At 68.3% G+C, this 12,258-nt stretch overlaps 2 protein-coding genes across 2 annotated transcripts; one reads left to right on the forward strand and one right to left on the reverse strand.

The window, feature by feature from the left end:
- The first annotated feature begins 632 nt into the window (after window positions 1-632).
- DLX4 (distal-less homeobox 4) lies at window positions 633-3,102 on the forward strand. The gene is given in 5 exon segments (XM_064399613.1): window positions 633-727; window positions 729-810; window positions 812-872; window positions 1,575-1,768; window positions 2,848-3,102. Coding segments are annotated over 5 exon segments (687 nt in total).
- A 4,540-nt stretch (window positions 3,103-7,642) lies between these two features.
- DLX3 (distal-less homeobox 3) lies at window positions 7,643-12,025 on the reverse strand. The gene is made up of 3 exons (XM_064400082.1): window positions 11,597-12,025; window positions 10,490-10,680; window positions 7,643-8,305 (listed from the first exon to the last, which is right to left on the reverse strand). The coding sequence occupies exons 1-3, from the start codon at window positions 11,913-11,915 to the stop codon at window positions 7,988-7,990; spliced, it is 828 nt and encodes a 275-aa protein (XP_064256152.1). The 5' UTR covers window positions 11,916-12,025; the 3' UTR covers window positions 7,643-7,987.
- Window positions 12,026-12,258: the final 233 nt, after the last annotated feature.

The raw sequence follows: 12,258 nt of genomic DNA on the forward strand, positions 1-12,258 counted from the left end.
GGGCCCCGCGGGGACCGGGGGTGGCTCGGGAGGTGCCACCCCCGCCTGGCGTCGCGGCTCCGCCCGTGTCCCCCTGTCTGTCCCCCGAGCGGCCTCAGCCGCCCCCGCCTGCTCCCGGGGCTGCCCCGTGTCCCCCGGGGGTCCCTGAGAAGGGGTGACCCCCCCCCAAAATCCTGCTCGAGGGTCACCCCCAGCCCGGGGACACGGGGGGGGGGGGGGGTCGAGGTGTCCCCCAGCCCCGGGAGGGTCACGGTGGCACAGGGCGGGGATGGCCCCGAAGGGGTCCCACACGCCAAGGGGGGGTGGGCACGGGGCGAAGGGGGTGCCCCGGGGCTGACGTCACTGGGGGCGGGGCGGGGGCGGGGCGTTCGGGGCATCCCCGGGGCCGCGGCAGCCGGAGCCGTCGGGGGGCGGCGGGGGCTCGGCTCGGCTCGGCTCGGCCCGGCTCGGCCCGGCTCGGCTCGGCTCGGCTCGGCTCGGCTCGGCTCGGCTCGGCCCCGGCTCGGCTCGGCTCGGCTCGGCCCGGCTCGGCCCGGCTCGGCTCGGCTCGGCTCGGCTCGGCTCGGCTCGCTCGGCCCGGCTCGGCTCGGCTCGGCTCGGCCCGGCGCTGCCCGGCCCGGCCCGGCCGGACCATGACCATGAGCTCGGTAGCCGAGACCCTGCTGGGCTCCGACCCCTCCAAAGCCGCGTTCCTGGAGCTCGGCCCCCCCCAGCACTACCCCCTGCACGACCCCCCCGCCCTTCCCCTCCTACGCCCGGCCCGGGCCCTTCCCGTACCCCGGCGGGGCCCCCCCGCCGCCCCACGGGGGTCCCCTACCTGCCCTACCCGCCCCCCGGCGCCCCGGCCCCCGGGGCCCGGCTGCAGAACACAGGTAAGGGGGGCGTGGGGGGTCGGGGGAGTTGGGCCGGGCTCGGTGCGGGGTCTGGGGGCAGCCGGGGGGGCTGGGGGTGGTGTTCCCCCCCTCCCAGAGCCCCCCCCGACCCGCAGGGGACACGTGGGTGGTATCGAGGAGCCGCGGGCACCGGGAGCATCAGCCCCTACACGCCGTGCCCTCCCACCTGAGACCCCCTGGGACCCCCACCCCTCCCCTGAGCCCGGGGCTGCTCCCGGGGGTCCCGAGCCCGGCTGAGCCCCGGGCCTTGCCGCGCTCCCTGGGTGACAGACACCGGGCCAGGGACCCCCGGGGCAGGGGGCTCCATCCTGGTGCCCCTCCATCCCCCGGGGGTCGCCCGCGGCCCCCCCAGCCGGGCGCAGGCCGAGGCCCGTGTCCCACGTGCTGCCGGACGCTGTCACTGCCTGAACGGCGCCGTCCTTCCTCCTCCTCCTCCTCCTCCTGTCCCTCTGCCTTCCCCGAGGTTTAAACACCAGAGGAGAGCAGCCCCCCACACTTACCCCCCTCCCTTCCACAGACACCCCCTGGTAGCCACGGCGATGGTTTGGGGTGGGTTTGGGGTGGGTTTGGGGTGGTTTTGGGTGGTTTTGGGGTGGTTTTGGATGGTTTTGGGGTGGTTTTGAGTGGTTTGTATCCTCCCGGTGTATCTGATGGCCCGCGGCTCCTCTCCCCCCTCCGCAGAGGCCGAGCAGCCGCCGGCCGTGCCCAGCGGGGAGCTGCGGCTCGGCGGGAAGGGCAAGAAGCTGCGGAAGCCTCGGACCATCTACTCGAGCCTGCAGCTGCAGGCGCTCAACCAGCGCTTCCAGCAGACGCAGTACCTGGCGCTGCCCGAGCGCGCCGAGCTGGCGGCGCAGCTGGGGCTCACCCAGACCCAGGTACGGCCCGGCCCCGGTACAGCCCGGCTGGGCTCACCCAGGCCCGGTACAGCCCGGCTGGGCTCACCCAGACCCGGTACGGCCCGGCTGGGCTCACCCAGACCCGGTACGGCCCGGCTGGGCTCACCCAGACCCGGTACGGCCCGGCTGGGCTCACCCAGACCCGGTACGGCCCGGCTGGGCTCACCCAGCCCCGGTACGGCCCGGCTGGGCTCACCCAGACCCGGTACGGCCCGGCTGGGCTCACCCAGACCCGGTACGGCCCGGCTGGGCTCACCCAGACCCAGACCCAGACCCGGGTATGGCCCGGACCCGGTACAGCCCGGCTGGGCTCACCCAGACCCGGTACAGCCCGGCTGGGCTCACCCAGCCCCGGGTACTGCCCAGCCCCGGTACCGCCCGGCCCGGGACCCCCGCGGGGCCACCGGGATGCGCCCGTGCCCCTCGGTGCGCCCCCACCGGCACGGCGCCGTGCCCGGCTGGAAGCGAGCCGAGCCGAGCCGTGCCGCGGCGGGGGAGCTGGCGCCGGTGGGCCCGCAGGGCTCGGGTTTGGGGCGCCCCTGCCCGCACCTCCCAGCGGCTGCGGGACTTTCCCAGCCCCGGAGCCTGGCTGGCGGCCCGGCCGTGCCCGGCGCTGGGCGGCCCCGGGCCGCGGGACGGGGCGAGTGGGTTTTTGAAGGCGATGGGGAGAGACAGGCAGGCGGCAGCGGTGCAGCCCCGGAGCCAGGGGCGAAGCGAGCTCATAAAGCCGGGGAAGAGGAGACAAGTGGGAACCTGCCGGCAGCGCGGGGGGGACCGCGGGGAGGAATGAGCGGGGCCCGGCCCAGCCCCGGCACCGGCACCCGGCGGGGCTGGCACGGCCGCGGACACCTGGGGACACTCCCGGGGACCCTGCCTCGCTCTCCGGGCTCCCGGTGCCTCCCCCCGGCACAGTGGGGAGTCCCGGTGCCTTGTGGAGGGTCGGGCCCCCAGCCCGCTCCATGCAGGAATGGGGTCAAGGGGGGCTGTAGTGGTTAAAGGTGGGGTTTAGGGGGTGTTGGGCTCCTCCTCCCCCCTCAGCCCCCTCTCCCTGCCCCCAGGTGAAGATCTGGTTCCAGAACAAGCGCTCCAAGTACAAGAAGATCATGAAGCAGGGCCCGGGTGCCCCCGACGGGGAGCAGACCCCGCACAGCGTCCCCGCCCTGTCCCCCTGCTCGCCCGGCCTCCCCCCGCTCTGGGACCTCCCCGGGCCCGGCAAGGGCCCCCCGCTGGCCCCCGGGGGCTACATCAACAGCTTCGGGGCCTGGTACCAGCCCCCCCCGCAGGACGCCATCCCCAGGGCCCCCATGATGTGACACTGCCACCGCTGCAGCAGCGCCGCGTCCGCAGGGACACGAGGGACACCGAGGGACACTGGGGGGACGCTCTGCCGCTGCCCCCCGAGGGACTGTGAGCCCAGCGAAGCCCTGGGGTAACCCAGCGGGTGGAGGAGGAGGAAGAAGAGGAGGAAGAAGGTGACAAGGATGAGCAGGAGCCCGGGGATGTCCTGCTCTGTCACGCTCCGCGGCGACCCCGCGCCCTGGGGGCCACCCCAGCGGGACAGGACTCGGCCCAGGGTCCCCCCATTCATGGACAGGGGGCAGGGGGAGCCCAGGAGGGGCTGGGGAGCGCCGCCCCCCCCGGCCTGGCTTTATTCATAAATTCTGTGGGGTGTTGGTTGTGCCCCCGTCTCGGAAGAGGCTGAGCATCGATCGCTTCTGCTCCCCCCGGCTTTGGGGTGCCCCTGCTTTGGGGGGGCAGCCCCGGCTCTCCCAGTCCCTGGGAAAGCAGTCGGAGGGGCTGGGGGTGCAGGGGCAGGGGCTGTGTCCCCCCAAACCTCTGCCCGAAATGGACCCCAGTTACAGGAACTGTGGGGTCGGGGCTCATGAGGGGGTCCCGGCTCCTCCTGCGGGGGGTTTGGGGCAGCTCGGAGCTGTCAGAGACGTCTCCCCCAGCAGGGGTGGCACTGGGAGGGCAGGGGGACACGGGGCAGCCTGGGGACCCCAGCCGAGCCCGGTCCCTGCCCGGTGTCCCCGCAGACACCCGGCCCCGGGAGCGAGGAGGGCGTTTGGGACCAGGGGGGGATTTCCCTCCGCGGGTTTGGCTTTGTGTTTCCCGAGGCCAGAACCCGGCTGCAAAATACATCCTTGTTGTTTCCCTTCCTTTCCGTGTCGTTATTTCCCCTTTTCCCAGCCCTGCTCCGCGTTTGTCCCCTGCAGTGGGACCAGACCCCACCGGGGCTCCCCTGGCAGAGGGGCAGCAGCTCTGCCCCCCTGGCACAACAGCCCTGGCTCCTGAAATTCCCATCCTGTGGTGCTGCTCCCGGTATTCCCACCCTGTGATCCTGGTTCCTGAAATTCCCACTCTGTGATCCTGACCCCCGATATTTCCATCCCGTGTTTCTGCTCCTGAAATTCCCACTCTGTGATCCTGGTTCCTAACATTCCTGCTGCATGATCCTGGCCCCCGATATTCCCAGTCCGTGATCCTGGCCCCCGATATTCCCAGTCCGTGATCCTGGCCCCCGATATTCCCACCCCGTGATCCATCCCTGCCCAAGGGTCCCTTCCCGCTCCCTTCCAGGACCTGCTCTGTTTTGCACCTGCGGTGCCTCTCGGGGCCGGGTTATCCCCGGATCCCCCCGAGGGGCTGGGATCGAGGGCGGGGGTCGGTGCTGGGGGGGAGATCGGAGCCTGCTCGGGGCTGGTGGCACCAGGACCCTCCTGTCCCCATTCCCCTGTCCCATTCCCCTGTCCCCATTCCCCTGTCCCATTCCCGGCCACCCTGGGAGCTCTGGTCTCTCAGCCGAGGGCTCTGGGGTGCTGATCCCACGGGCTGGCTGTCCCCAGGGTGCTGTCCCCACGGGGTGGCTGTCCCCAGGGTGCTGTCCCCACGGGGTGGCTGTCCCCAGGGTGCTGCCCCACGGGCTGGCTGTCCCCAGGGTGCTGTCCCCACGGGGTGGCTGTCCCCAGGGTGCTGTCCCCACGGGATGGCTGTCCCCAGGGTGCTGTCCCCACGGGCTGGCTGTCCCCAGGGTGCTGTCCCCACGGGATGGGTGTCCCTGCTGTCCCCAAGGGCCGTGCAGCCCGTGATGCTCCCAGTGGGATTTTCCCGCAGGATGGAGCCCACCCTCCCCACCCAGGATTTAGGGAAGGGGGGAGGGATTGGGCCGCGGTGTCACCGCCCTGTGCCCAGCAGGACCCCCGGGGGATGGGGACAGACCCCGCGCGGCTCCGGGCTGCCGAGGGCCGGGCCCAGGGCCGGGGCTGCCGGGCCGGGCCGTGGGCGGGCGCTGCCCCCGCTCCCGGGGCTGGCACCGGGTGACGCAAGGGCTGCGGGTGTCGCAACGGGGCAGGAGCCGAGTGCGCGCCGGGAGGGCTCTGCTGGGCCCGGGGACAGCGGGGGACGGGGCACTGCCACCCCGGCACTGCCACACCTGGCACTGCCACCCCGGCACTGCCACACCTGGCACTGCCACCCCTGGCATTGTGACACCTGGCACTGTCACACCTGGCACTGCCACCCCCGGCACTGCCATCCCTGGCATTGTCACACCTGGCACTGTCACACCTGGCAATGCCACCCCCGGCACTGCCATCCCTGGCATTGTCACACCTGGCACTGTCACACCTGGCAATGCCACCCCCGGCATTGCCAGCCTGGCACTGCCACCCCCGGCAGTGTCACACCTGGCACTGTCACACCTGGCACTGTCACACCTGTCACTGCCACCCCCGCCACTGCCACCCCCGCCACTGCCACCCCGGCCACTGCCACCCCCGACACTGTCACACCTGGCACTGCCACCCCGGCAGTGTCACACCTGGCACTGTCAGACCTGTCACTGTCACGCCTGGCCCCCTGTCCCCAAAGCTTTTCCTGGAGCCCCCTGACCCCCAGGCTCATCCCGGAGCCCCCCACACCCAGGTTTGTCCCGGAGCCCCCCGCCCCAGGTTTGTCCCGGAGCCCCCCGCCCCAGGCTCGTCCCGGAGCCCCCCGCCCCAGGTTTGTCCCGGAGCCCCCTGCCCCAGGTTTGTCCCGGAGCCCCCCGCCCCAGGTTTGTCCCGGAGCCCCCTGCCCCAGGTTTGTCCCGGAGCCCCCCGCCCCGGGTTTGTCCCGGAGCCCCCCGCCCCAGGTTTGTCCCGGGTGCGCGGGCAGCGCCGGGAGCGGCGGTGGCTCCCGGCCGTGGGCAGCGCGGCACCCGGCATTTACATAATCCCTGGGTATGTAACCCGCCGCCTTCCTGGGCTTTTATTTTTTTTTCTCCTCTAAATTAAAAAAAAAAATTATATTTAAAAAAAATGTATAAAAACTAAACCGAAACCTCCTGACGGCGAGGAGCTCCCGGCTCCGGTTCCTCCTCCCGGGGGCTGGGAACGGGCACTCGGGGCTGCGCTTTTGGGGGCATTTGGGGCGGGGTGGGAGGGAAATCCCTGCGTGGCTTTGGGGCCGGGGGACGCGTCTGGGGACACCGAGAGCGCCCCGAGTGCGGCGCTGGGGCCTCCCCGGGGGACCCGAGCGGGGTTTGGGGTCCCCGCGGCCATCGGGGGTGATGGGGACAGCCCTGGGGGGTGACGGGGTCCCCACACCCGTGACACGGCCAGGGGGACAGCGGGGACAGCAGGACAGGGCCACCACAGCCCTGGACACCCCGCGGGGGTTTTGGGGGTCACGGCAGCGCCCCAAGCCCACAGCGCCGCGGGGAACGGGTGGATCCCGTGGGGGTTTGGGATTTCGGGAGGGTTTGTCCTGTCCCCACCTCGCTGTCCCCAAAAGGGGACATCGGGGCAGGGCTGGGAGCTCGCTGGTCCCCTTAGGAGCAGCGGGAGGGAAGGGCCGGGGTCCCGCGGCCGTTTGGGGAATGCTCTGAAAACCGGGGAAAAAAATTCCTTTTCCTGCCCCAAATTCCCTCTCAGCAGGACCAACATCAGCCGGTGCCGCCCCGTGCCCAGCTGTCCCCCAAAACGGGGATTAAATCCACATTTCATAGTGGAAAAACCCCAAAGCCTGCTCCCCAAAACCCTCCAGAACCGGAGGAAAATCGGAGCTCGGAGCTTTAACTTCAGAATTTTCGTTAATGAACATTTCCAGCCCGGCTTTGGGTCCCGGGGAAGGAGCAAAGGACACTCAGGGACACCCGAGGGGGGTTCCCATCAACCGGGGGGGATTTTCCTTAGGAAAAAAGAAAAATTATAGACAAAAAAAAAAAAAAAAGAGACCGAAACCAGTTTGGTTTGGAACAACTTTATACAAACGAACCTTATGTACACTCCCTTTTTTTCCCCCCAAAACACCCCTATTTATAGAAGGCAACATAAATAAATCCCCGGGACTGTACAACACTATGAACACTCCTTAAAACGGCACTTTCTGCTTAAAAAAATAGCGGTATTCTCTTAAAAAATAGGAAAGAGCTCGGTTAATTTTTTTTTTCCTTTAAAATAAGTCGTCGATTTCCTTAAAAAAGAGGCATTTTCGCCGTTCCTTTACCCACAGCTGGAGGCACAGCCAGAAAACGGAGATGAGCACGAGTTTTTCCTCTTCAAACAATAACTTAAACCCATTCCTGAACTGCTTAAATATTAAAATATTTCCCTCCCCGCACCCCCCTACCCGATTTTTTTATTTCATTTTAAACCACCAGTTTCTGGTCTGAGCATGGTCCCGGGTGATTCCGGCCGGGGTGAGGGTCCCGCTTTGCTCCCGTGACCCCCAAACCCGCCCCCGATTTGGGAGCCGGGGCCGGGCGCTCCGCTGGGGACAGACACGCCCCTGTCACTGTCGCGACAGCGGTGACACCGCGCCTCCAGCCCGGCGGGGTCACCCCAGCAGCAAAGCTCCGGCCAGGGTGGCATCGGGGACTCCGGGGGCCAAATTTGCCGGGTGGGGCGGGGGGGTGAAGGGGTGGTGGAAAATCTGGGGAAATGAAAACGTGCAGGAGGGTTTTTCCAGCTTTTCCTGCGCCGGGAGCGGAGGGTCGGGAGCCCTCGCAGTCCTCTGGTTCCTGAGATGAGCGGGGCGAGCAGCGAGGATTTCTAGGGGTGCGCGGGGGTGGGGGGTCCTTTCCTTTGGTTTGTTGCTGTTGTTGTCGGTGGTGTTTTTTTAAGGAAAAATCAGGAGACAAAACCAAACCAGCGCGGGGAGTGGGGGGAAAAAAGGAGGCCAAGGAGTTGTGCAGCGTCTCTGAGCCCTCGGTGCCCGTCAGTACACGGTGCTGGGGGGCCCGGGGGACGGGTGGTGCATCGGGGGGGCCGCCTGCGCCTGCGGGGGTCCGTGGGGGCCGCTGAGGCTCTGGGGGTGGTACCAGGGGTTGTGCTCCTCCAGGAAACCCGGCGAGGAGCTGTAGGGCAGCGGCTGCGGCAGCGGGGTGCGGGCGCTGCCGGGGCTGTCCCACACCGGCGACGGCGGCGAGTTGCAGGCCATGGAGTCGCTGTTGTTGGGGCTGTGCTCCAGGGGCACCTCGCCGTTCTTGTAGAGCTTCTTGAACTTGGAGCGCCGGTTCTGGAACCAGATCTTCACCTGGGGGGGCAGGGAGAAGGGTCAGAGAGACGGGAAGGAGAGGGAGGGTGGGGTGGGTACGGGGAAAAGGGGCAGAGAGCCGGGATGGGCACAGAGAAAAGGGTCAGAGAGACGGGATGGGCACAGAGAAAAGGGTCAGAGAGACGGGATGGGCACAGAGAAAAGGGTCAGAGAGCCGGGATGGAGCAGGGAAAAGGGTCAGAGAGACGGGAAGGAGCAGGGAAAAGGGTCAGAGAGACGGGAAGGAGAGGGAGCCGGGATGGGCACAGGGAACAGAGGCAGAGAGCCGGGATGGGCACAGGGAACAGGGGCAGAGAGCCGGGATGGGCACAGGGAACAGGGGCAGAGAGCCGGGATGGGCACAGGGAGAAGGTCAGAGAGCCAGGAAGGAGCAGGGAAAAGGGTCAGAGAGCCCGGATGGGCACAGGGAAAAGGGTCAGGACCTGGCATGGGAATGGGAGAGATGGGATGGGCACAAGGAAAAGGGTCAGAGACCCGGGAAGGCAGCAGGAGGGTGGAATGGGCACAGGGAAAAGGGTCAGAGAGCCGGGATGGGCACACAGAAAAGGGACAGGACCTGGCACAGAAATGGGAGGGATGGGGCAGAGGGGAGGGGACAGGGATGGCGTGGTTTGGATCGTAGGGACACTGGGCAGGGGGGTCACGGGCAGCCCAGAAATACAGGAAGGGACATGGGGTCCACAGGGACCCCAGAGACACGGGAAGGGACGTGGGGGTCACAGGGACCCCAGAGACACGGGAGGGGACGTGGGGGTCACAGGGACCCCAGAGACACGGGAGGGGACGTGGGGGTCACAGGGACCCCAGACACACTCTGGCCCATAGGAAGGGACACAGGTGGCACATGAGGTGCCACGGGAAGGGGACATCATGGGGACCCCACACGGTGCATGGCACGGAACTCCTCGGGACAGGGGTGTCACGGGACACATGGAGTGCCACCCTTGGTGTGAGTGTCACGGACAGGGACATCCACGGACAGGGACATTCCACGGACAGGGACACCCCGCGCTCTGGGGACAGCACCCACGTGACCGCAGGTGTCACAGGGACCCCTCTGGGGACACGGGCGTCACGAGGAGCCCGTCACGCCACACGCCGGGCGTCGGGAGCGTCCCCGCGCTGGGCGAGGCGGCGCTGGACGCCCTTGGCCCTGGGCGAGGGGCGGGGGTGGCGGTGGTTGTCACCCAAACAGGATGTCCCTCTGGGAGCGGGTGACGCGCTCCGTCAGCCCTTTGCCGAGTGTCCCCGATTGCTTCATCGCCCAAGGGAGGAGGAGGAGGAGGAGGAAGGCCAAGGGCGGCACAAGGGCGCCGGCGCCGGCCCCGAGGCAGGGAGGGCACCGCGATGGGCGCGGGGGTGTCACGGGCTGCGGGGACAGCGGGGACAGCGCTCCCCTGCCACCCGCAGAGCGAGGGGGGATTTGTCCCCGCGCCAGGCAGGACCCCAAGAGCGGGGGTTTCACCCCGAATGGGGGCGGCTGGCGGGAGGAGGAGGAGGAGGAGGAGGAGAAGCCCTTCCCGCACGTCCCGGCTCTTCCAGTCCAGCCTGCAGGGCCACCCCAGCGCTGGGGACAGCGGGCGTGGAACCGGTCCCCAAATCCCTTCCCCTGCACGAACCGAGCGGGATGGGGCAGCCAGGGCCGGGGAAACCTTGGGAAGTGCGGGCAGCAGGAGCAGGGAGCCGCAGGTCCTTGCTGGGCAGGATTTGGGGTCAGGAGCTGCTCTGCGGATGGGGTGTCCCCAGAACCCCACCCCCAGCAGCCCGGCTGGCCCGGGACTCGGTGCCCCACATTCCTGGGACAGCGGGTGTGCCGTGACCCGGGACTGGCCCGGTGCCGGCGCGGGATCCAGCCCCCAACCCCGGGCACGGGGAGGTCTCCAGAGGGAGATAAACCCTGGCTCATCCCAAAATAAACCCCAAAACCGCCGAGCGGGGCACGCCTGGGCTCCCCTCTCCCTGCTCCTCCATCCTCTCCACCTTTCCCTGGGATCTGCTCCAACAGGGAAACCTCACCCGGAGACCCCACGGCAACTCCATCCCTGCGACCCCCGCGAGCCGAGCCCTTCCCAAACCCGGGGTTTACGGGGGGGTGGCAGCTCCGGCTCCCCCTCTGCGGCCCGCGGGGGGGTTTTGGGGTGTCGGGGGGGGCTCAGCGCTCACCTGGGTCTGGGTGAGCCCCAGCTGCGCCGCCAGCTCGGCGCGCTCGGGCAGCGCCAGGTACTGCGCCTTCTGGAAGCGGCGCTGCAGGGCGGCCAGCTGGTAGCTGGAGTAGATGGTGCGCGGCTTCCGGATCTTCTTGGGCTTCCCGTTGACCATCCGCACCTCGGGCTCCGGCTCCTCCTTCACCGACACTGCGGGAGGGCGCGGGGCGAGGCGTGAGGGGCTCGCAGGGCAGCCACGCCGTGCCCGGCTCGGTGTCACCCCGTGCCCGGCTCGGTGTCACCCCCTGCCCGGCTCGGTGGCACCCCGTGCCCGGCTCGGTGTCACCCCGCTCGGGGTGCTGGGATCTCTGTGTCACCCTTGTGACAACCTCCGGGACACCCCTGGGACGTGTCCCGGACTCTGCACCCAGCTCGGATCCGTCCCGCTGCGTCCCCACGGGAGCGGCTGAGCCCCGACAGCCGCCAGCAGCCCCTGGCCCCAAGGCGGGGACACCCGGAGGGGCACAACCCCACAAAGACCGGGGACACCCACGAGGGGTAAAACCCCACAAAGATCGGGGACACCCAGAGGGGTCAAACCCCACAAAGTCCAGGGGTTAAACCCCACAAAGCTCAGGGGTAAAACCCAAAAAAACCCAGGGGTTAAACCCCACAAAACCCGGGGGGGGGTTAAACCCCACAAAGCCCGGCGGGGGGTCAAAACCCACAAAGTCCGGGGATCAAACCCCACAAATCCCGGGGGCCAAATCCCACAAAAACCCAGGGATCAAACCCCACAAAGCTCAGGGGATCAAAACCCAGGGGGTCAAACCCCACAAAGCCCGGGGGGGGGGGTCAAAAACCCCACAAAACCCAGGGGGTCAAAATCCAGGGGGATCAAACCCCACAAATCCCGGGGCGGGGGTCAAACCCCACAAAACCCAGGGGGATCAAACCCTGCAAATCCCGGGGGGGGGGGTCCAACCCCGCAAATCCCGGGGGGATCAAACCCCACAAAACCCAGGGGGATCAAACCCCACAAAGCCCCTCCGCGGCGCCGCGGGAGCGGCGGGGCGGGCACGGCCCCGGTGCCCCCGGTGCCCCCGGTGCCCCGCTCCGTCCGTACCTGCCTCCTGCGGCGGGAGCTGCTGCTCCCTGAAGTGCCCGTACTGGCGGTACGAGGGGCTGTAGGAATACTCGGATTTGGGCGAGTAGGTGCCCGCGGCGCCGATGCCGTTGAGGTTGAACTGCGGGTAGGGGTAGTGGCCCACGGGCTGCCCGTACGACTGGCCCGGGTAGTAGTCGTGCTGGCCCGTGTAGTAGCCCAGGTCGGTGACCGAGGACTCGGGCAGCGTGGGAGAGTCCTTGGAGGCTGCATGGCAGCTCAGCGAGCCCGAGAGGTCCGTCAGGATGCTGGAGAGCTTCTTATCGAAAGAGCCGCTCATGGCGGGCAGCGGGGAGGGGGCGGCTGCCTGCCCGCGCCGGGGACCCCCCAACCTGGCGGCTGCCGCGGCCTGGAGCGCCCCGAGCGGAGCCGGAGCCGCGGCTGCTTCGAGAGGAGCCACCGAGAGACTGTGCCCAAACCTCCGGCCCCGGCCGCCTGCTTAAAGCCTTTAATTAGGGAGCAGGGCAGGGTGGGTGCGCATTCCGATTGGCTCCAGAAATATTGCCTGGGAGGCAAAATAGGCTCCTGCCTCCTCCTGTGTGGGTTTTTTTTTTTTTTTTTCTTTCTCTCTCTCTCCCTTCTTTTTTTTTTTTTTTCTTTTTCTCTCTCAAGAAACAACAAAG

Source organism: Passer domesticus, chromosome 27, assembly GCF_036417665.1.
Source record: "Passer domesticus isolate bPasDom1 chromosome 27, bPasDom1.hap1, whole genome shotgun sequence".
Lineage (NCBI taxonomy): Eukaryota > Metazoa > Chordata > Aves > Passeriformes > Passeridae > Passer > Passer domesticus.